Source organism: Uloborus diversus, chromosome 6 (assembly GCF_026930045.1).
Source record: "Uloborus diversus isolate 005 chromosome 6, Udiv.v.3.1, whole genome shotgun sequence".
NCBI lineage: Eukaryota > Metazoa > Arthropoda > Arachnida > Araneae > Uloboridae > Uloborus > Uloborus diversus.
The window spans coordinates 58,567,570-58,593,642 of NC_072736.1; the positions used below are offsets into that span (position 1 = coordinate 58,567,570).

The following is a 26,073-nucleotide window of genomic DNA, read 5'->3' on the forward strand; positions in this document are numbered from 1 at the left end:
AAGCTATGGGCTGGATGCTAAATGTTTCTTTCTTTTCTGTTTGGTATTATTATTATTATTATTATTTTTTTTTATTTTTTTCCCCAATTTATGAATAATATTAAGTAATGATAATGTTTCAATGAAGCTTTAACACCATTTTAAATCGGGTGTTCCAAAATATCTTCAATTTTTAAATGTGTAAATTGTAAATAAAATATGCACTTTAAAAAGCATGAGCTTTGAGCAAGAAATAGATAAACATCAAAAATAACGTCTTAACAGCACAAGTAAAAGATGTAAATTATAATTGTAGAAAATGCATTGCTTGATTGAAAACTTGTGGCTATGTATTTGTTTTTTTAATCCAGAATATTAAAAAACTTTGACCTTTGACACTTTGAAGTAAATTCAACTAGAAATTTGGTTTTTCGTACTAATATTCAAGCCGTATATATTGTATTTATGGTTCAGTTCCCTTCTTGTTGTTTACCTTTTCATAGCGAAATTGAGGCTATAAACGAAATTGTTATTCGGTTCCTTAGACTTCACTATGAACAGGCGTGACTGCACAGTGCATACACACAAATATATATTGATAAAGACCGGCTAAAATTGAAAAACCTTAGGTTTCAGGGAAATGTTTTAGACGTCAGACAAATTATTTGTCTGAGCTTATGAAAATTTCAGTGTAACACGACTACCAAAAGATTCTTAGAACATTGTGTATTCATCCTGTTAAAAACAAAATGGTCAGTGTTCTCCCCCTTCCCCCATCAGTTCTCTAATTATCTGTAAATTTAAACCAGTGGTTCCCAATCTTTTGCACGTTGCGACCCTTTTTTGACCAAGTAAAGGACCTGTGATCCCGTAGCCTACATGTCAGTAAAGTATCGCTAGGTGTGGACCTAACCTGGCAACATTGTGAAAGCTACGTTAGATCCTACATTACAAAACTGCTATGTTAGATTCGATCCACCCCCAACTATACTGTGGTAGGAATAATGTTTCGACCGAATAAAAAACGCAACACGACCCCATTTGGGGTCACTACCCTGGGAAACCACCCCTGCTTTAAAACAATTTTTTTATACTCATTCATGCTTTAAAGAAATGCAGGTATGTATCATTTTTCTCCTTAGAAAGTTTTCAAAAGAAAAATTCAGTGAAATCCTGTTACAAAGTATATCAGCATAACCAAATACCCGTTTCAACCAAATACGTTTTCAGTCCTGATTTTGAAGTTTATTGTTACTGGATTTCACTGTATTATGAATTACATGATCAATGTGTACATACCTTGTAAAGAATTTTTTACGAGTTTGGCTCGAGAAATTATTTTCAAAAATGTTTGTTGAGCTGTGGAAAGCATTTTATGCATTTACATTTGTAGTAACATAGTATAATATAGACAAAAATAGATTCCAAATATCTAGTAAGCATCTGGAATACGGTTTTGGACCCCTTTTTTTTAGAAATAATCGCATTATTTCGAACGAAGTCCCAAAAGAGTGCTGGAAATATTTTGCCAGATTTTTTATGAAGCAAAATGTCAAACAGTAACCTACCACCTTTTTCAACGAAATTCATTTTTTCTCGAATTTTAAACAATCAAAGAATGGATATTTCAAAAAAGCAAAAAGTACACGACACAGATAGAGGCTTGAAAAATACTCGGAAAAAAATTTACATGAAAACTTCAAAGGAATTTGTAAAACCTTCATCCAACTTTCCCCACAGGTTAACATTGGATCCATAGGCTTTCAGACTCTCAGTGAAAAGCATCCTTAAATTTGCTTATAAAGTAGCATTAATATACAAATTTATCTTTCTTTGGATGCACCAGCTCCATTGTTTATGCCTTCTTGATGTAGTGAAAAGTAATAGGGGTAATGCATCCCCAGAAATAGAAATATTCATTAATGCTATATTATAAGCATACTTAAGATTATTTTAATCCTAATTATACCCGTGAATTAATTTGAATAACACGGAAAGGTTCTTCACTGAAGGTCTGCGATGCAACTTTACGCAAAATGCGATACTTCCTCTTTTTTTAAATTTACAACGTGAATTTTTTTTTTTTTTTTCGGATATAGGGTTTATAGGTGTGAGTTCTATACTCTGGTTTCATGCCAAAAAATAAGGGAAAAAAATTGTAAAACAAACCCCTAGAAAAAAGGATTGGTTTTGATGATTTTAAAAATATAATAAGTGGTAACACCCCCCATGAGTTAGCACCTCTCTAGCCCCTCAGAAAAGTATTAATGTATAATATAACGATCCCTTCATCTCCAAATAAAAATAATGGCTATGAAACTGTCAAAAACTGAAAAAAAAAATAATTTGAATTCTGAAATTTTGAATTCAAATTATGTTTTTCGCAATCACGAACTGAGACAGGACCCTACTCATTGGAGTTATTGTTTCTAGAAACGGTTCCTGTCCCCCCCCCCCAAGTCTGCCTCTCCTCCTGGGCGGTTACTTGTGCATAGTTGTGTGTGTGCGTAGACCTGTGTGTATGCACGTAGGCGTGTGTGAGAGTATGTGTGTGAAAGTGAGTGTGTGTAGGACATGGACATCTCCGACCAGGAGAAGCGGATAGCTCCAAACCGGAGCAGCCGTGCCGCGCCGCCAGCAGAGGAAGGTCGGCGGTGGTGCTGCAAAGGTTTCTGGTCCAAGTTGAAAAAGGCACGGACACCAAAAACGGTCAAATGAGAACAATAAGCAATCGTGATTGCTCAAAAAATTGCGGGCGACATTTCCAAAAAAGCGGGACGTGTGAATGGAAAAAGGTGGTCATATTTGGATTCAGGAGGTCATTTAGCACAAGAATTCACAAGAATTATCTCAGAAGCACTCTTTAAAAACTATATCCTTTCTAAACACAAATCAAATCGTGAAGATGTTTCCAAGCATGTGGATTCACTTTCAAAAGCACTCATTCATTCCTTCATTGAAAGATGCCTCCGGAAAAGAGGGGAGTAGTAAATGGAAACGGTCGTTTGTGCTAATAATTGTAAATCTTATACACCTCACCCGGTTTTTCCCCTCAAGAAGGAGGGACTGGTGTGAGGCGTGGCTTAGTAGAGAAATTGAGCTTTTTCGAAAATATTTCAGATGGTTGGAACTCCGATACTTTTTTAGAAGTGGTCGCAACATTTCAAACTTAGTCTCAAAAGAGAGCTGGAAATATTTTGCGTGTTGGGGCGTTCTTAAAATTTCGATAGCACGATTTGCAGCTTTTTTACAGAGCGAAAGGTCCAACAGTACCTCATTTTCGAAGAAATTCATTTTCTCTCGAATTTTAAAAAATCCAAGAATGGACGTATCAAAAAAGTAAAAACTAAAATACACAGACATAGGCTTGAAAAATACTCAGAAAAAAATTGACCTGAAAACTTCAAAGGAATTTTGTAAAATAACATTCAACTTTCCCCGTAGGTTAGCATTGAATCCGAAGCTTTCAGACTCTCAATGAAGAGCACCCTTAAGCCTAATTCTTAATACATCAACTCTTTCTTTCTAAATTTTATTTTCACAAAACCGCCTTCCAAACATAGGGTACTGTTTTAGAACTTATCCTGCACTTCTAGCAGGCAAAATAAATTTTAATTCTTACATTTCTTGAACAAACTTCCACGTCCCCTGCGTGGACAAATCAACCAGAGCTCACATGCTCACATCAAAACAAACCGTCTGCAGAACGGAAGCAAATCATAAGAGATCGATTGATTGATTGACTTTCTATTTAAACCATCACTGTTACCCAGACGCAATGACATGACGTCATCAAAATTTGCATCTATTGCCTCTCAAAGCAACTCAAAACACAGTTAATATTTTAACTGCTGCTATTTTAAATTATTTTCTTCACTGCTTTCAGCAGAAAGATCCTCAACTCTTGAGGCCTGACATCACATCTGCCGATGGGCGAAACACGTGATTGACTTGTTGGGTGTTTAGTCACTTGGGGATTTCATACGCCCGCCGGATAATTAAGTCTTTTAAGACCGGGAATCTATTTTTCCCGGATAGGTTTGAATTTACAGGCAAGTTTTAAACAATTTAAAATACATTCAAGCTTTTTACGAATCTTTCCAAGAACCAAAATAATGGCTTTTGCCAACACAGCCGAGCTCCTTGAAGCATTAAACGAGACAGGACAGGACCAATCAAAGAAACATTTTAACCCCCCCCACTCATTGCATGTGGTCCAACTCTTTCAAATCGACTACCCAATCCTTCATGTATTTTAACACCTTAGATAAGATTACAGCTAGAAGCCAGCTAATAAGATTACAGTGAACCTCTTTTGTGCTTTGTCAATAGTGACCTTTTGCAAGAAAAAGACGTAAAATTCAACTTGAAACAAAGAGTTTCACTCAAGAAACGTAGAATATGTATGCGATTAGGCGGGATATGGATGAAAAAAAAATTCTCAAAGCAGGGAATTTAACATAAGTGCTACAGGATTTTTTTTTTTGTTCCACACATATATATTCTTATAAGCAGGTATTCGATTATCCATTACCCAGTTAAGTGGGAACAACTGTAGTGGACTCAAGTAAAATTTTCTGAAGACAGTGTGAAATTTTCGGAAACCATGAGAAAGCTCCCCCACCCCCTAAAAACTCTTCACATATGCACACAAAAATCATTGAAAAAAGCATTTAAAAAGTTTTTTAAAATAATTTTTCAGTTTTAGAATGTTTTCAGTTTAGAAACGGCAACCTAAAATTTTCGGGAAGTTCCGATCACAAGCACCTCTGAGCCTAGCAGAACACCAAATGTCACAGGCATGGAAAATGTAAATTACTAGTTCAAAGATTTAAAGATTGAAGTGCAATTTTAAATGAAATTGATAGTGATTTTTATACATTTCCAAACTACTTAAGTTAATGTAGAAGTGATTTTAAAGAATTGCACTATTTCTAAGTGTGACACAATCAATAAACTGCACCTTTAATAAGAGATAATTTAAAACATCAAAATGCTATTGAAAACAAATATACTGCATGTATGCTATGAGAAATCACGATAGTAAGCTAATGCTTTTTCAAAATTTCTCACCGTTGCCACAAAACCAAATTTAATATTTTTATATTTCTGAAGTCCTGATAAGTTTCAGAATTCACATACCCTACACACTCATGTCAAAATAAATCCGCACCTTGCTGATGCCAGAATCCGGTATGCACAGGAAACTGTCTTCATCTCTCCCAATAACACCGCCCATGTGACTGACCATCATGAGTGAGCCAACTTTTAATGTCTCAGAGTTTTCCACCATAACCCTGATGCATGGGGGGTATGCCTTGGTAAAAACTGAAACAATGCAAAATTTAAACTCTTCAAACAATTATATTTAGAAAAAAAAAACATACACACACAATTTATAATTATTACTTAACATAAAAAATAAGCACTAGTTAAGGATAAAAATACAAAAAATAATTGGAGTTAAATTTTGGAAAAATCGTTAAAGCACAAAAGGATTTTTAAAATTTACTACCACTCAGAAATATCAATACCTTGCAAAACTAATATGTTATGGGCATCACGAAACTTTCTTCTATGTCTTTCTTATGAATTCTGATCCCTCCCCATGCTTGACGAGAAAGCAATATTAACAGCAAAAATAAAATTACACATACAAAAACTTGATGACAATCCCAACTTTGGAATTATCGCATAAGTAAACCGAAAAGCAAAAATTGAAAGTTATTTTAAAAGCATTGCTTAAAATTATTACAAATATTTTATTTGTTAACAAACATAAGATGGCAACAGTTTAAAATTTTCAATCATTGAGATAATATTCAAATTCAGGTTTATTCCCAGTTCAATCCAAAGCTTTAATGCAGATTTTTCATGTAAAACTGCATGTGATGAGAATAAATTGGGGCGAAACAACTTTACCAATATCTGTAATGTTTTGGAGATGAAAACTTGTAAATTAGACAACAAATTATATCAGCTAATAGTATAAAAAGATGTAAAAAATTTGCCTATGTGAGCATATGCCCAAGGTCAGCTCATGAAATCGTGCTTGATTCATGTCCCTTAGGTTTTCACACCAAAAAAAAAAAGGTGGGATTCTTTTCCAACTGATCTCCTACACGGAAATTTTAGATTTATGTGAAGAAATAAACACTTAAATTTTCTGTAAGTTTCATTTATTTATTTTCAAATATTTTTTAAATTTACATAAATCTTTCATTTTTTATCTAAAACTCAAGTTTTCATGAGGCCCAAATTCAAATCCATATATAAATCACAGGACATAAAAAAAATACCTTTTTGTGCAATTTCATATTCTGGACAATAATCTTTTAAATGCAGCTCTGTTTCAGAATCCGAAGAAAACAGTTCCCCTTCTTCAGGTGAGCTAAAGTCATCTTCAGGAGAATGTTTGTGTTTTCCATCATCTTCATTAATTTCTGTATCACTCTGCTTCTTTTGCTGAAAAATAAAAATAAAGCGTGAAAATTGTGACCAGTGAAGAACAAAAACTAAAGTTTTTTTTTTAAGTTTTGGATATAAATTCGATTTGACACTTATTTAGGAATTATTTCTGCAGCAAATCACTTATCAATATTGTTTTGGAATTTTGTAACATTTTTAATCTACTACAAATCTAAAACTACTGTTTAAACATGAACTTTAGTTTGATAAATTAAAGATGGACAGTACATTAAGTCACAAAAATCAAATGTTTTTGAGGAAAACATTTTGAAAAATACAAAAACTTACTAATTTTTTTCTCCAGAAGATTTTTCTAGCCTGCTGCTTTTTACTCTTCGCTGCATTGCAGGGGTCTTCAGATTTCCACTTCCCAAAATATTCATAAGATTGTTTCTCATTATCATATCGATAAGAAATCTGATTTAACGTATCATACAAAAGTTGTTTCACCTGCAGTCAAATGATTTCAATATTAACTGGTTGATAATGCTCATTTACTCATTAATTCATTTTATGCATTAAAACAAGCAAAAGAGAATGGGAGTTCATTATTCTAAATGATAATGCAATATAAGCTCAGCTCAAAACCAAAAAGTACAGAAATTTTAACTATTAGATTTTTTGTAGTATACAACTCTGTATAATTTAATAGATATAGTTGTGCACTGAAAACTATTATAAAAAATGATTACGAAAAAGGTACAGCATTTCAACTGTGCTATGATAATTTTACAGGGGTGCCCCCCAAAGTAGGTCCAAGGAGTAGACTGCACATTGACATTTTTTGAGGGGTGGGATAGGTGGAGGAGATTAGAGAGGGTTTTTATCTTATTTTAGGTGACTCTTGTTCTGGGAAGGGTGATGCACAGCATTTGAGGGGAATGGAGATTTATCGTCTGCCGCGAGCTCACTCAGTTTTGATTAGTGCTGATAAAATCATTGAGAAGAAAGATCTGTTGCTATTTTTTTCAACTGTGAACAAATAAACGTTTTGCTTTAGCTTTGAAGCTTTTCCTGTTAATTGGGGAATTAAAAGTTTTCCTTTTTGATTATATTTCCGCAATTTGTCGGGAAATTTTACATTTTTCTTTTCCTTTTTTCATGCCGGATTGTTGAACAAGCGTCACTTGACACAACTTTTATTTTCAAGGTAGACAGTGCAAAGCCGCGCAGCACACCTAGTAATCCAATAAAAATTAAGAACATAAAAGATACAAACAGTCACAAGACTGTACAAAGAAAATGCAGATAATTGTGCTTACAGGGTCAAAATAATATCCAGTGGATGGGCTATAATACATACGACTCGACTCATCATACACATACTCTGACATTTCATAATGTTGTTCTACCACTTCCTTCACCAGATCACCCACAGTCACCTGCAAGTAAACGAAACAAAAAATAGAAATTTACTATGTACAAATGGGACCATACATATCAAATAATTTCAGTTTACTAACAGAAACATTCATTGATTTTTTTTTTACTTTCTTCTATACTTAATGTATAGAAGCAAAATTTATTTTGCATAATTTAACGCAATATTAAAAGCTTCTAATACTTTCAAATAGGGATGCACTGCTTGATCGGCAGTACCGATTGATCGGCCAAAATCAGCCACTTTGCTGATTATTTATAATCGCCCAAATTTTGCCAATTAATCAGTGGAAAAAAATGTTTTTCAAAATATTTTTTTAAGCATACCTTCAACAAGAAATTATGATGAATGCTTTTATAAACAATAAATAAATGTAATTTGCAGCAAACATTATTTTAGAACTGCCTTATGAAAGTGTACAGAGTAAAAACAAATACAGTGAAGCACCGTTTATATGTTTTTGAAGGGACTGTATGAAAAAAGCGTACAAACGAAAAAACGTATAGTAGGTATACGTTTATATGTGTATTAGACTTTGCAGGGACCAATTTTAAAAACATATAATTGATAAAAACGTATAAAAGGGAAACATATACATGGTGCTTCACTGTAGTTTAGAAAGTGCATATAATAATCAAAGAATAATTCTCACAGCTGAAATTCGCATGACACTACAAAGAATAATTAAATTACAGGACATTTAAATTGGAAAGCGAAAATTATTTGTCCCCCTTGCCCCCCCCCCCTACTTTTCATATCACCTGTCTTGCAGCCACTTTTTATTTTTATGTTATTAATGTTATTTCTATTTATCTTTTGAAGGATATAAATGTAACAGAAATAAAGTATGTGCATATGATCCCACTGGAACTTTTCCTTAACTCTCTCTCCTCCCCCTTAACACTTTTGTTTTATTTCTTAAATCAGGATCATATCCTAAATGTTTACGATGGTACCCTAACTCCAGCTTTTGGTGACAGAACTTGATTTTTTTTTTCAGTTAGTTCGTTCCTCGTAACTATACATATGATTACAGTCGAGTCCTGACTTACGCGAGGGATGCATTCCAAGAACCTCTCGGCAAGTCAAAATTTTGCGTTGTGGAAAAGGGTATGGGTAAAAATTTTTATAAACATACCCAATTGTTTTGTACACTTGTAAACACCACCTCAAACTGTTAAAAACCATTTCTTAGCCATACATTACTGTTTCTTTTATTACAAAAAATGAATTTTATACATATTTTAAATTAAAAAAAACATTTTATTCAACATAAAATACTGCTACAATGCAAAAAATCAATGATCAATGGGAAAGAAAGACATAAAATAAATCAGTATGGTACGTACAGTATGAAGTAAGAAAAACAAATGCACACTAATTTTATATTTGTAACTTTAGAAAATGAAGATGTTGATGATTTAAGTTGTGTGGTCAAATCGTTAATTCTAATATATTTTTAAATGCAATCGCTTCACTGTTTCTTTTATAACGTTTTCATTTATGACAACATCCTTATCCCTGCTTTCTTAAATTCACAATACAAGAGCAGCTCTTATTTTCATAATTTTTGCATTTTTCTTAGATACTAATTGGTAAACTTTTACCAATTTCCTTTTCTTGACTTTTAATTGTACAAATGGACAATTTACTCATACCTAATTGTCGTGCTACCTTTGACACATTTTATAGTTGTTCAATAACATAATCTTTAGCTTTTCTTTAATTGTCAGAAACTTTCTCTTTTTCTTTCGACCTTTACACGATAAAACATCACAAGGTGTCATATTTCAACTACTTTCATATTTACAATGAAAAAAAAAATAGAAAATAAGGAGTAGTTATTTGAATAAGCGATGTATCAGAGCAGTAAGGTGTGAGAACTTAAACTCTCAGTGGTGCTAAAGGTATGAAGGTCCATTCACGAAACATTTTTTTTTTGGAAGTCAATAACAAAGCCGATACTTACACACCACGATTCCCTTCCGAAAATTTTTGTGTTGCGGGCGAGGAATTCGTGTTATAACTTAAATTCTTTACTGGGGAAAAAATCGCGTTATAGCCATTTCACGCAAGTCGAATCTCGTTGTTGTGGGAGTCGACTGTATATCATACAACTTACTATTTAAAATATTAATTTTTGATCCAAAAAATAAATAAATAATAATAATAATAATAATATTTGATATAAAAATTAATTTTGTACATACTTTACTTTTATTTTTTTTACAAACTGATGGTTGAAGCAATATTATTCTTTTAATTTAATTATTTTCACTTTCAATAAATATGCACATACAATGTTGCATCATATTTCATGAATCTTTAGAATAGTTCTTTTAGCTAACCTTATATATTTTTTATAATGAATAAAAAACTTGGATTAAATGGCTACTAATAACTTAAAAATATATTTAAATTTAAAAATGCTCCTAAATTTGCTTACTGACCACAGGCTGCCCCTAATGTTTTTAAATTTTCCTGTTTAGTTAACATTAGGTGATTTTATTAACATTAATAAGAAAAACGGCTGAAAGAAATTGCTTCAAATTTTGAAATTATTTTTGGAAGATTAGGAAAGAGGAGAAAAATCGTCTCTCAGAAATAAGCTGTTAACTATTTCTACAGTCAAAAAAACTATAATAATAAAAGAAAAAAAAAGGTGACGGAGGAATTAGTAGCATTAATAATCATTATGATCATTAATCGGCCGATTATCAACAACCAATTAATTGGTAATCGGCCAATTTGCTTATCGGTGCATCCCTACTTTCAATCAATTTTTGTAATAACTATCAGGAAAAGATTTTGCAACAAAATAAGCAATCACTTACATTCTTTCCTTCGGGAAGTTGCCAGTCTGATGTAGGACCAACAGATTCTAACATATAAAAAAAGTTCTGAATGTTTACATAAGTTGTTAATACATTATGATCTTCAAATTTTTATTGGCATTTTAAAACATCAGCAGTTTTTAAAAGAAAAATATTAATGAGAAGTACTTTTAAGCAACACATTTAAATATTACAAAAAAAGCCCCCATTTTGTATCTCTACTAAATTTTTCATTTGGATGCTTCTGATAAAAAGCTTAGAATTTAAGACATTTTTCAAAAAAAAAATTAAAAACTTGCCTTTATTCGGTGTGGGGGGAGGGGGATTTGAATATTAAGCGTACAAAATCAAACAGGTAAAATAATACATCTCACCAGTATTTTCTTTGCATTCCTCTGTCATGGGCAAAGACTGATGATCATCACTTGAAATAATTTCCTAAAAATGAATGATGGTTTCAACTGAATTCTTGATTTAAAATGTATTTTCTAAACATTTATCAATGTTTTTTTTTTTTTTTACTAAATAAACAGTAAGACCAAACAAATAAAATGTAATGCAAAATTCTCTACATTTTTCAATACTTATTGGAAAAACAGAAAAAAAAGTTTGCGAAAAAAAAAAAAGAATCATCACAATGTTAATTTGTTATGTTACTTGGTTATTTCTTCTTACTCATCTTCGTTCAGGTGAAAAAAAAAAAAAAAACATCTTGCAAACTATGACTACAATTTTTCTGATAATTTTTGATCTTTGCATTCGTATAACTGAATGTGAAGCTTAAGGAGTAACAATATAGGATTGTGAACATAAAATCTTTGTTTAATGTGGGTTTTAAGGTGATGAAAGAGACAAACATCACTTCTTCCTTGTTTTAAAAAAATATATTACAATCGAATAATCACCTTTGAATGCTAAACTAAATTTAATGAAATAGTTCCATAATGAGTTCAGTGAATCAGCACAAATAGGAATTTTCAATATGAAAAGAAAAAAGATCTAAGTCTATCACCATAGAAATTTCCAGAATTATGTTTTTAAAGTTTGAAAGCGATCATTCCTGACTGTTAACCCCAGTCTTTTCCCAACTGTAACAAAGTGATCATGATGTTTCTTGCCTGAGTGATGTTAACAGTTAAATACTGCCTGCAATAACCTACCAGTTACCATGGTAACCTAAGTTCAGCAGAAAAATAGACTTTGATTGCTCTTTTCCATATGGCTCTTCATTAGGGTGGTTCAAAAATACATGTAAAAAAAAGGTTTCTCCTAGATAACAGGATACCCCTTGATATTTTTAGACTTAAAGATAGTAATATACTGGAAGAATTTTAGCTTCCTATTTCAACTGAAAGAGAGTGCACAGCCCCCAAACTTATATAAAAACTTATTAAAGTATGTTGAGAGGGGTTAAAAAAATCCGTTGAACTAAAAAAACAATGCTGCATGTTATAATATACACTAGTAATATGCATATACATTGCAAGAAAATATTTTTTTACAAAAATATATCTGGGGAAAGTAAATGTTGCTAAATTTGTGGCATTTTCTATGCTACAGCTAATGTTAAATTAAGGGATTGAGCAGCCTCTAAAAATTTGAGTAAGAAGCTAAAACTTTTACAGTATAATACTATTAGTTAGTGTAAAAAAATAAGGGGTGTCCTGGACTCTAGCTGAAAAAGTTTTTTTGAACCACCCTACCCCTCCCCTTTAGTAAAAAAAAATAACTGCAATATTTCAATAAGAAAACTAAGCTCTAAACTTTTTTATTTTTTAATTGATATTTCATATTAGAATGGACAAAACAAAAAAACAACCATGTTTCATCAAATTCATACAAACTTAATACTGTTGATGTAGCTCTAATTCATAGTTTTGCTGTAAGTAAATACTGATTTTCAAATCATATAGTGTAATACAGGGCTTCGCAACCGGTTTGCCGTGGCACACTAGTGCGCTGCGACAAAGAACCCGGTGTGCGTGGTATTTTCGTAGTTTTATGAAAAGAAAGAGCCTTGATGTATTTTATTTTAAAGTTACGACCGAATAGCATTTGTATCGTTTTGTAACTTCTCAATTCATCCTGTCGATCATGTACAATAAGACATACCTAACAAGGAGAGAGGCAGGATTTGCTGCCTTGCCTCATTTAAACGTCTTGTGATATTATTTTCAGTTTTTGAAAATGGATTCTACTTCCCACGAAATCAACTAATTAAACAGATTTTTTTCTAAATCTTACGCAAATGAGAGTATTTCTTCCTCCCTCAGGCAGGGATCATGCCCACCCGCCAAGAATTTCAGCTCCAGCTTTAGCTTTCCTCTTTTCCAGTTCCGATACTAATTTCATTTTATCCAGGGCAGGATTTGGAAGTGTGGAGGCCCCAGGGCAATGAAGGAGTGGAGGCCCCTAATCAGGGTTCAAAAAAGATCATCATATTTTCGAAAATATCTGATACTTTGATATATATCCGTACATTTTGATATATATGTATATATCTGACATTTTCGATTTAAAACATTTCCATTTAAGTCATTTCGTCGAATAATTTTTAAATTTTTGAGCTCAAGAAGCAAGAAGTTGTAAGGATGACCTGCAAAGTTAACCATTTTTCAGAATTTTTTTTTTACTTACTTTATTTCTCTTTAACTCACAGGTAGAAATTACAAATTAAATGAATTTAAAAATATATATATATATATATATTGCCGCTGAAATGCTCGATCAAATAAAAAATTGATAGTAAATGGATACTTGCAATCAGGGCTTTCTGATATATCGATAATAATATTTTTGTGCAAGCATTCCTTGCAGAAGTACAAAAAAAAAAAAAAAGGTCTGGGAGAAAAAACATAAAATTTACTGACCCGTGAAAGTTAGGATATTTTGTAAAAATTTTATTGTGGGGGCTCCATTGTTGTAGAGGCCCTGGGGCTGTTGCCCCGCCTGCCCTCCCTTAAATCCGGCCCTGATTTTATCGTAGTTTCTCAAAGCTCGGTTCTGAGACTTAGCAAAATAGAAATTAAAACCATACACTGTTTCTTCCATCGTGAAGCTCTCTCATGGCAAAGAACTTACCAGATGAGCTGAAGTCAGCTTTGGCTGAAGTCGTGAAAACCGTGAATTTCATTAAATCGAGGCCGCTTAATTCTCGCCTTTCTCTCTACTTTGTGAAGAAATAGGGGCAGATCATCACTCCCTACTTCTTCATACAGAGATTAACTGGCTTTCAAAGGGTAAGGTACTACACAGAATTTTTGAATTGAGGGACGTGGTACGACAGTTTTTGATTTTAAAAAACGAAATGAAATGCAGTACACCAGTTTGGTTGCAAAACAAATATTGGCTGGCAAAACTAGTGTTCATGGCTGACTTTTTTGAACACCTTAACAAATTGAATCGGAAAATGCAAGGAAAAGGAGAGAATTTGGGTTACATGTATGGACAAGCTAAACGGGTTCAAATCAAAAATTCAGCTGTGGAGAGAAGAAGTAGATCGTGGCTCATTGGACACGTTCAAATGGACCGTCAACATGGTATGTGAAGGAAATGGCATGGAAGAAAAGCTGATGAATGTGGTGGCAGAGCATTTAGTCATACTTCAGGACAAGTTTAAGCAATATTTCAAGAATGCTAACATAGAACAGTATGACTGGATTCACGATCCATTCGCTTGATCTGCGGATGCATCAGTTAAAGACCTTTCTTTGCAGGCGCAGGAAGAATTTAAGAACCTTAAGAACAACTGCATTCTTAAACTTAAGTTGAGCGAAGTGCCTCTGGACGAATTTTGGTTGCTGGCTAAAAATGAGTATCCCACCATCTCGCCTTGCTATTGATGTGTTGCTACCATTTTCAACTACATATCTTTGCGAACTCAGCTTCTCAGCCCTTCCACTGATTAAAAAAAAAAATAGCAAGAGATCAACTCTAAAGATTCCGGATCAAGAACTTCATGTAGCTCTTTCCAGCAGAGAGCCAAAAATCAAGCGTCTTTGCAACTCAAGGCAGGCTCAATTGTCTCGTCATTAGTGTCAAACGGAAGTTATATGCTTGGTTTTAAATTCTTGCTTGCATCTTTCTTGAAACATTATTTGATAAATCGTTTAACTGCAGTGTGCACTTTAATGACATGTTTGACAGAAATGCTTTGAAACATACGAAGCATAATTTTCTGTAAAGTCTGATATAGGTAGTTTTGTTGTTCATCATCAACATCAATACATTTGAAATATTTCTACTTTCTAAGTAAATTTAAACGCAATACGTTAGTCATAAATGTTTTATTCAGTGAATGATAAAAACATTTCAAAATTACCGCTGCAAAATTAAGTTCAGTGCGCCACATTCATCTAGAAATTTTTTAAGTGTGCCACAAAGTAAAAAAAAGTTGAGAAGCAGTGCTGTAAAAGATAGCTACATGCTAAAACTTTTATTTTTAATGCATTTAGATCAAATGCAATTCTGTCATAATACTTGTTTTCTGACATTTATTGCTGTTAACTCATACAGCTATAATTGCTGAAAGGAAAAAAACATGGAAAGTTTTTTGCAGAACTCCACTAATATGAAGTTTGAATATAGCAGAATTCTGCTAATTAAGGAGAAAATGCTTTCATTTTATTCAACTCGAGGGAAACAAATTTTGAAAGAATACCAGTTTTTTCACACCAGATTACTTATGAGGAACTGCTTCCCTTTAGATTAGTTTTATTATTGGTAGTTTAAACAATTTACTAGCTTTTAATGGGACGTATAGTGCATCCATATTTTCTTAACTAAAATATTAACGAAAATAAAAATAAATTTAAATTATTTACTTAGTAACAAAAGTAAAAAATCATTGCCATGAAAAAAATCTGATTGTTGGGAAGGATGCAGAAAGATTATGTGATAAAAACATATGCATGCTTCGGCTTGTTTGTGGAAAAGTAGGCTTACGTTACTTTAGAGCTCTTCTAAAATTGACTAGCAATCTCTAAAGATCTGCTATTGGTTTTCCTATACAACTTGTTACTTCCTGAACAGTGAACAATATTTATTATGTGGAGCAAAAAATACATCTTTGTTTACAAACATGGCTTTTTTGTTAAATTTGCAAATTTTTCTTCTAAAAAATTTCTTAAAAACTTGAGTCCCACCAATAAGCAGGAGAAATCACATGTATGCTTTAAGGTAGATCGATTTCCATGGCATTCAAGTTTTAGCAAAGAAGGAAAAGACTTCTAAGCTTTACTTCTTACCTCTGATAGTTGTATATTTAAACCAGTAGGCACAGTTTTTTCATTTATATTGAGACCATTCACTTGTTCCACCATATCTTCACATGATGCTTCATCTAATTGCTTGTAGGAACTCATATAATCATCCATAGACACTGATTCGTACTGTTGATTGGCATAATCATATTTGTAGCAGGCTCCAGTATTTGGCTCCAAGAAAATACCTTTATCCTGAAAATATCTGAACATGTAGAAAGGTACACACTCAAATTTTGATAAAATATTTCCTGCGTTTTTTAGGTGTAAGAAAATGTTAGCAGAAAATGTTAATGAAGAGTGCTTCTAAAAAAGGAGGGTTTTTGTCGAAAAAAAGGAAGGCATTTGTTTGGTTTCTTTGATTTATTCAAAATTCAAGCAACTGTCTGTAAATTACTTTATATAATTTATACCAATGCTTTTACTACATAAATTGCAAGCCACATTAGAGAAAATGCTTGGCACTTAGCTTAAACTTCCAGAACAGTGAGGAACAAGCTTTCTTTTGAATATAGAAACTATCTTTCCCAATTACTTAAACTATCTAATTATCACTTAAATATGTTATCCACTCTGCTATATTCTCTACAACAGAGCAGAGATACACAACAAAAAATTTTGTCAATGGAAGACCGACAACCTATATTAAGCCAAATCCAGAGTTACAGGAAATGCTGTACCAATAAGAAATCATCCAAAACAGTTGCAAACCATCCTATTCCAATGGTCCCTTATCAGGCACAAAAAATCCAGAACAGATACGGTGGGCGACTTTGTGCAGCCAGAACCAGAGAATGGGTTAAAGTATGAGTAAATCCCCTCCCCCCCCCCTCCAGTGGCACATACAGCCAGCAGGTGTCCAGGCATTTGCTCGGCGGGCCGATCAGTTGCCCTGTCTACAAACAGCACGCATGGGCTCAAGCCTGTGGGTGGAAAGGGCAGAGCCGTCGCCAAGGGGAGTGTGGAGGTGCTACACAAGTTTTTCAGCAATGGGGCCATGAATTTCATTTCAGTAATGCAATGAAAACAGAAAAACATTGGCAGCGTTAAAAAACTAAAATGCTTTTGTCCGTTTGTCATTGTTATTTATGAATGGCAATGCATGTTTGCTTTACTTATGAATGACAATTCACATTTGTTATGAATTATACTTTGTAACAATTGTAATAAAAGTGACAAAAAATATTTTTTCGACTTTTTAAACTTTAAAAGAAGATGCGATCTTAAAACACTATTTGGGAGCACCAAAAATTCTGTATTATTAAGACTATCTAAGTAAAGATCTAAGTAAAATTTTTAACATTTTTTTAAATGTAAAATAAAATACTCAAAGGGTTGAAACCCATGGTTTAGGAACCTTCAGACCCTTTATGAAAAATGATTAGATAAAAAAAAACATGATTTTCTGAGGTCTCTGACATATTTCTCTTTCGTAATTTTTTTAATAAAAATATCATGCGTCAAACCAGAGCTAAGCGGAGAAAAATACACCGGCCACCGAAACTAGGTGAAAAATTAAAATTCATTAAGAGGGATTCAAAACATTGAAATAAATAGTCATATCAGTTGCTCTAAGTGTTTGAATGCAAAAATCGAAAGTGCTACCACCACCTTCTTTAAAGGATGCAATAAACTGTAATATTGAACTCAAAGTTTATTTTGTTAAAAACACAAGTGAAAAACCCTTTTATGAACCCAATTCAATTCATAATAAGGTAAATAATGCTCAAAGGCAATCAGCACAACGATAAAATATATTTTTATTTAGCTGAAAGGTCTGCATGCACAAAGTGCAATTTCGTGCCCAAATGCAGCGAAACACTGGTCCCACACTGCATAAAATAAGTATTCAGGATACACCATAAAAGTATGATTTATTTCATTTCTGCAACTATTTTGTTAAAAAACCCAATGATTGTTTGTAGTGTAGAACTTTTACAGAACATTATTCTGTAGTTGCATAAAAAAATTCTTTAATAACTTTAAAATTGTTATATTTAAATAAAATTGCATTACTGGGATTAAACTTGAAAAAAAAAAAGTAAAGTGTTGATTACACATCGTTTTCATTAATACGCTATTTCACTTCAACCCCTTAAACAACGCATAAACGCTGCTTCATTGTAAAATGTTTTATACATGTATGCATGCATTATCTCTTAACATGGAAAATTTCTCTGTACACAACCAATCCCAATATAATTGCTAGCTGTAAAAATAAAATGAGAGAGGATGCAGAGGATGGGATCCTCATACTTTTTAATTTTTAGATTATCATTTCCCCACTTTTTTAACTTTTAACACAAGCATCACTTATTTCATTAACTTATACTTGTATACATGGGCCACAACCAATGGCGGATCCAGAAATGTTTCTAGGAGGGGTGATTGATTTTTCAACTTACCTATTTGGTTTGCTTATGCTTGGGATGGGGGTGATTGCCAAAGAATTTTATCTAAAACAACTAAAATGCAGAGATTTTTCCTAGGAGGTCTCCGAACTATTTCCGTTGAAAGAGGTAGTCGGAAATTTCGTTTCAGAACTTTTATTTTGTAATACTTCCGGGGCAGTTTTTTGAAATCCATTCCTCTCACATCATCGAAGTTCCTCAAAAATTGATATTTTTGGAACTTTAACTTTGATAAATTTCCGGGGCAAAGTCACTGAAACCATTATTTCCCATAACTCTACTGCCTGAGATATCAAAAATCACATTATTAAATTTTGCAAAAGTCTGGGGAAGGTTTCCAGACTTCCTTCTAACATCGTCAAAGATCATCTAAAATTGTCTTTTTGAAACTTCAATTCGGAAAAGTTTCCAGGAGTGAGATTCTAAACAATATCCTTTCCCTAACGTCAAGATGGCCTACATTTGAGTTTCTGGACTTCAAATTGGAAAAATTGTCGGTGCAGTGTCCCACAAGGGAGGGGCGATCGCCCCTCCCTTGTATCCATACTTGGCGACCACTTTTTCCTCCGCAACAAAAGCCACTAAGATAATGGCAATAAATTGACAGAATTTTTGAAATAATTTCAAACTACTTGTGAAAAAAAAACTACAACACTAAACAAATTGAATTAAACAAATTTTTCATACAGATTTGTATTTTGCTTTTTTAAAGATTATAATCATTTAAATGAAAGACAATTGTGTAATGATAAAAATTTTGCAAGGTACCTGGTCAAAGTAATAGCCAGTGGAATAACTATAATACATTTTATATTCTTCATTATACACATAATCACTCTGAGGAACTTCATATTCATTGAAATCAGCCTGAAAATAAACTTATTTTTTTAAACTTCAATTTTAGAATAGTATCATGCACAAAATTTTTACAGTCATTTAAATATAGAATAATATTTTAGGTAAGTTTTTGTCTCAGTCATTACATTATTGGCATACAGTAATACCATTAATGTACTAAAACACAAATACAAAAGTGACGATCAGCAACAGGCTCTGAGTCCAGCTAGGCTGAACCAGGATTTATCAAAATCTTTTTTTTTGTGTGTGTGTGTTTGAAAAATCAGATAATTTTGTAAAAAATCAGATAATTTGAAAATTTATACATAGAGTAATGTATTGGGAAAGGGGTGTGGGGAGTCATGGCGCATCCTCCGCCATTAGAGTTTTTAGGTGGGTGTGTATTTGGGATATTTTTCTCTTTTTTGAAGAGAGTATCATTCTTGAGATAATATCTATGCAGAATATCATTCTTCATAGTATTTGGGGTCATTTATGAGAGTCTTTACAAAGGGGCGGGGGGGGGGGGCATCACTCTTCCGGAGACAGACACCAAGCATCAAAAATGAAAAATTCGATTCCCATAGTGGATGAAAAGACATCACAATTTTCCAACTAAAGGCATGAAATGTATAAAATCGGCATATAAAAAAATCTATTTCAGAAAAATTACTTTCGAATTGCATTTTAAAGGTTTATGATACACATATTGTTAATATCTATCGACAAAGTTAAAGCAAACATAAAATTAAATTAAGGACTCGGCGTTTAACTTGTTAACCCACATAAAGAACATGAAATTTTGCTTAAAAATTCTAAACTATGATTTTAATAAAAATTAAAAGAAATTGAATTTATTTGCCAGCTAACAAAGCATTATAAGCCTCAAAAATGAGAATTCAATTCTCATATCGAGTGCAAAGAGATTGCAGTTTTACAAAATGTTTCAAGTTTAAAGACAGCATCAAAAGTTTAAAGACAGCAAATAAAAGAACTTACTGCCATAAAATAATCCTAGAATGGCATTTTAACATGTTTACGTGATGAATATTACGAAACAAAGTGACAAAAATTTGAATCTGCAGGAGATTGCATTTTTAGAGAAATCTGTAACAACATTGCTGTTAGATATTTTGATTTGGCTGTAATAAAACAAACAAGCAAAATTATAAAACAAGAACAACCGACTTAAGTTGTTAACTTCTTCAAAGAAGCAAACTAACAGATACACAACAAGCGCTACATTTGGCAGTATTAATGATTTATCGCTTGTGCAAGTACCAAAGAAGAGTGTGAAAATTTTTTTGCAAAATTAGCAGATCTGTGTATAAACTGATCCCCCTAATGTGATTCCGAAAAAGGTTCCAAAAAATATTGTCTCATACACAGAAATATGCCTTGTTCTGATTTCAGATTTGCTTTTCCAATAAATAATTCATGAAAGGTCCGTTTTAATTGATCATAATTTTGTGAAGGTTGTGTTAACGGAAGCAAATTTCCTCTGGTCAGATCCTATGGGCCTAGTCAATTTATCAGTCCTCAGGGAAGATCAATGATACTCTTAAAGCTATTTACCCCCTTTATCATTAAACACATAAAATAAACTAAAAAAAATTATTTACATTATTTACAAATGAGTCGTCACTACTTCCACAATATCCAAAAATTAGATGCAGGGTTCTCATCTTCCCAATATAATGGTGCCCCCCCCCCCCGAACCTCAACTGCTATGCAGAAACCACCCCCTTCTCCCTCCACGAGAGATTGAGATCCAGAATGGTGCCTAATAGAATTCAAAATGGCCCCAAACTTGGTGCCCTGTGGCGCCAAAAATGAAGCCAGCTCGGCAACAACTCTGCAATTTCTTAACATGCTCATTGCTCATAGAACTTAAATATTCTATGCTGGCTAGGAAGGGAAAACAACTTCAGAGTAAGATTCATGAAAATTAATGGAATAAAAGCATGTAAAAATAAATTACAGAAGAATCAGTGATGGTTCCCATCAATTTTTCTAAAGGTTTACTCCCAGTAAACCAATTATGCACAATATGTGTATGCGATCATATATATAATATGTCATAATATGAACATTTTTGAAGTTTAGGGTATACTCTATATAACTAAAAAATGTTTGAGAGTATACGGCATTTATGGAGCATGTGCCCTATGGGAACGCCATAGAGTAGAACCTCTCAATAAATGACACTAAAGGAACCGGACAACTTGCTCCTTAAATAGAGGGGTCCCTTCTTGGGAGGTAGGTGAATTGATGCATGCTGTGTACTAAATACAGTTTAATTTCCTAACGTAAACTAATAGCATTTAAGTTTAAGTATTAAAAATGCTTCATATATACTAAATATAACCTTAAAAAAATTTGTATCAAATTTTGTACAGTCAATTCCGGTTAATGGGACCACATTGGGGCGGGACCATTTTGGTCCTTATAACCAGCTGGTCCGATTAAGTGAACAAGATCTGTGCAGCATGACGGAACATGCTATGCAGAAAGCATTCAAATCCCCTTCTTATTATTATTGTGAGCCCAATATGTATGGTAAGCATACAAAGAAGAAAAATTTCTGTTTACATAATTTTTCCATCAAAAATTAAATTAAAATACAGCAAACCATCTTTTTACACTGGTTCTTTTTTCAGACCGATACGGTTTTAGTTATTCCTTTTAGTCAGTAGCGATTTGATTCAATAACCAAAAGAAACAAAAAATGTGAGAGCCATAAAATAAGAGTTAAAAGGCACTAATCGGCAAGGGGGCATATATAGGGGGCAAGTGGGGGCTCAAGTCCCCCCTTAGAAATTAGAACTTCCTTGCTTTTAGTATTTTTTTCATTTTAAAAATGTAAAACCATTTCTTCTCCAGTTATTAATGAATAAGTTATTCAAAATTTCAAATTTTAATGACTCTAATCTGTCCTAAAATCGGTATTCATGGGGAAAATATTCAGCTAAACCATGGGGAAAGTATCTGAGCAACCCCCCCCCCCCCCAACAATTTTGCATATGGCGCCCTTGCTAATCGGGCATTAAAAATTCCAATAAAATGTAAATTATGTATTTTAAAACTATTTTTTTTGAAAAATTTATATACTGTGCGATCTTTTAACGCAAAACATTACTCGAATTTGCGCAAGGGTCAGGTCTCTTCTGATTTTATCAAAACAGGGGTGATAGCAAGAAGGAAGTAACGAGCAAGCAAAAATTGAATGCATCGGGAAGTGCGCTTCCTCAAACCATCACCCCTTTTTCAATTGGAGTTGTTCGCAGCTGCTAGTTGGGGAGTTCGAGAACAGACAGTATTATTGAATGTGCTTACTGAACTAAAGAAGTTTAAAATTTCACTGAAATTTTGATCTTTGCTGGAACAGTGCTGGCATAATGGGAGTTTCCTCAATCATTTTTTTGTATAAATACTTCTGGGCTTAGTTGAACGTTACAAGGAACCATTATTAATTTTTATTGGACATATTATTAAGTTTGTGAAACTTTAAGTACTTGAAACTTTGATTTTTAATTTTTTTCCAATTTGTTCTCCTGTTTCTTGGTCCAATTAAATGAATTTTTTTCTCAATAAGCGATTAATATTAGGCTTGTGTAGTGGGATTTGTTTTGGTTCTTTCAGATTCGGCTAGTCCAATTAACCAGTGGTCCAATTAAGCGGATTCCACTGTAGTATTAAAGTTGTGATTGATTTTCATTAATTACAAGTTCAAAATTTTATGTGACATAGATTTGTTTGATGTCATGTAAATAATCATGCAAAAAACTGTGAACACATTTCAAGTTTTCTATACAAAGCTTGTCATGGGCAACATCTGTCGGGGCTCAGCTCTTATGAAGAAATTGATGAGAGGGAAAAGCATGAATTAAGGTCTGAGCAAAAATTTTAGAATACATATTTGTTTACTTGCATGCTAATGTCAAGAGAATCTTTTAACCGTTAATTTTTGGCCAAAAGTGAAACTCGAATTTCAACAAATTCGATATTTCTAATGCATTTATTCATAATTTTTGTAGACCGTCCTTTAAATAGTGTCCCTTAATGAGAGGCAAATACATGAATTCCTATTCAAAGAGATAGGGACCAGAAAAAGTGATCTTTAAATAAAGGTGGCTCTTGTTCAGAGGTGTTCCTTAACACTAGAAAGACTGAAAATCTCTGCATACCTAAAAAGACTTAAGGGGCCAGTGTGGCCCCTACCCATTTTTTGGATGAATCCTTTTTAAAAAATTTCCTGCGTGAGTAGTCCACATGCCTGATGCACCTTCTTATATGACTAAATAAAAACTTAGTATGTTTTAATTTTCAGATTTTCTGTCTTTACTTGTCAAAAGGTAAAACTAGTTTATCTTTCCAAGAGCAATGGTTGTGGTTTGGCTGGTAAGCAATTGGTATGTTTATAGCATTTGGATATCCAGTTGGTTGCATAAAGAGAAAGTTACAGGTTAAACAAGAATGAATAGCATTTGTTTCATGCTACAACAACTAGGTGAAAGGAAAAGAATATCTTTTTTATTCTCAAATAGCTTAGGGGCCACTGTGGCCCCTCCTGTCTTTCTAGGTACATTATACTCTCAATTATCTGCAAGCAGATTATCCATGGGGCGGATTATCGGCGAGTCAATCAACAATCAGGAACATGTATTTTTGCAGTAAAAAGCAAAAAATTGTAAATTTAACCTCAGTTATGTTTTATTTATTTATTTTTATTTATTTATTTATGGCTTTCTTCATAGTACATACTTATTCTTTATTGATGCAAAGTTCTGTTGTGCAAAAATACAAGCATTTTTACTGTACTGTATATATTTTCACTGTTTAAAGAAAGTATTATGCATCAATACTATGCAATATATATGCATCTTTTGGGTAAAGACAGTTTTTACCTTATTTGTACCTCATTTTAGCCTTTTTCGGGGTTAATCCGTGATTTTTATTAAACGCAACACTTGTGCTATCCAATTCCGCAGATAATTGGGAGTTTCTGTATAAGAATCAATATTTACAATACTATGAGGCAAATCCTTAAATTATTAAACAATCATTCAAATAGAGACATTTAATGAAAAGTCAGAAAGTTCCATTAAGCTATGTTAGATAGAACAACAAACTACGCAAGGGGCCACACAGGCCCCTCCGTCCTGGTAGTGTTAAAGAAGATACTACTGTATTTGCAAAATTTGTGAATATGTTTATACCAGTTTCAAACAAAAATTTAGCAAACACAAAAATAAAATTATTTTACAGGTTTTGAACTAGATTTGCACAGTTTGCAGATGAATAGTATTCAATTTTTTTCATTAAAACCCACATAAACCAGTTGCTGTTTTGAAACTTTGAAACAATATATTTAAGAAATTACCATTTTGTTTTCACGTATCCCTGAAGATTTTCTGGCATCATCTCTGTATTCTAAAACACATGAAAAAAAAAAATTATGTGATTGCAACAAAAAATTCAAACATTTCAAAATATTTGTTATCAATTGCTATTTTGATTCTTTTGAATAAATAATGAAATATCAATCAAATCTCAAATCCCAACAGCTTGGAACCAAAGGTATTATGGCTTTTCAAATTTTGCGGATTTCAGCAAATTGATTTGAAAATTTTAATTACTTTTTCTTCTACCAGAAAAATTACATGCCATGAAATGGAATAAATTAAAACAATACTCAGAGTGAATCTGAATGATACTTCCAAAATGTATAAAGAAATTTTCCATGAACGTTTGGGGTATATCTCATTGGCATTTTTTTTTTTTTTTTTGGAAGGAGTAACCTTGAGAATTGCCATGAGGAGTTGAGATAATTTCTACAATTCTGGTAGCACAATAGGCTAATTAACAAGAGTGCACATTGAACGCTAAATAATTTCATGCTTTCATCAGGTGCAAACTTTATGTGTAAGTACTTAACCTTTTCTTGTTCTCAGGCTCTGCTCCTGGGATAGGCGACCCTGTGCCACCAAAGACAGACCCGAATCTGCGTACCACCAGACCCAGCAGGGGGGGGGCATGTCCTTAAAAGGCCTACACTGCCCAAGAAATTTTTAAAACTAGTATGTTGTGGCCATCACGAAACTTTCTTCTATATTTTTCTTTTTTTTTTTCTGATCCCTCCCCATGCTTGACGAGGAAGCAATATTCCCAACAAAAACAAAATTACACATGCAAAAACTTGACGACTATCCCAATGTCTGAATTATTGCAAAAGCAAAGCAAAGAGCGAAAATTGAAAGTTTTTTTAAAAGCCTTGCTTGAATTAATTACAAATATTTTATTTGTTAACAAACATAAGATGGCAACAGTTAAAAATTTTAAATCATTGAGATAATATTTCCTATCATTTCCATACAATTAAAATCACGAGAAATACGCAGACGACAATCTATTACGATTTATCTTTCTTATTGTTGCATTAATAAAAATATTTTTATTCGCAAAAAAAAAAAAAAATCAACACCTCTTGGAGCGATCGGCGTCAAAATTGAACCAAAGCCTGTTTACACATGGATTCACATATATTCCAAATTTCAACCAGAACGTAGCATTACTTCTTGAGATAGGACACTCAAAATGGAAAAAAAGAACGGGTGATTGCGCTACCCCCTTTTTAGCTGTTGACACAAAAATAAAATCAGTTCTTATACCCACTAAGGGCTACTTGCCGATAAATTTTTCTTTCATTCCGTTCATTATTTCTTGAGATACAGCAGTCACAATTGACGACAAAAAACGTTCCATAGCTCAACCCCCGTTTGCGTTATTGACACCAAAATTGAATCAGCACCTGTTCCTGTTAATACCAACATATGGACCAAATTTTGTTTGATTCCGCCAGTTACTTCCTGAGTAATAGCAAGCACGCGTAACTCGAAAAA

At 32.9% G+C, this 26,073-nt stretch overlaps 1 protein-coding gene across 1 annotated transcript in view; it reads right to left on the reverse strand.

The window, feature by feature from the left end:
- Positions 1-26,073, reverse strand: part of LOC129224054 (angiogenic factor with G patch and FHA domains 1-like) — a 101,594-nt gene that overhangs the window by 71,029 nt on the left and 4,492 nt on the right. Inside the window, exons 2-10 of the mRNA XM_054858454.1 lie at positions 24,555-24,604; positions 19,103-19,201; positions 15,909-16,118; positions 11,037-11,100; positions 10,663-10,709; positions 7,710-7,829; positions 6,736-6,897; positions 6,279-6,444; positions 5,153-5,307 (exon numbers count right to left, since the gene is read on the reverse strand). Coding sequence (XP_054714429.1) covers positions 5,153-5,307; positions 6,279-6,444; positions 6,736-6,897; positions 7,710-7,829; positions 10,663-10,709; positions 11,037-11,100; positions 15,909-16,118; positions 19,103-19,201; positions 24,555-24,604 — 1,073 coding nt within the window. The remainder of the gene's footprint in view (positions 1-5,152; positions 5,308-6,278; positions 6,445-6,735; positions 6,898-7,709; positions 7,830-10,662; positions 10,710-11,036; positions 11,101-15,908; positions 16,119-19,102; positions 19,202-24,554; positions 24,605-26,073) is intronic.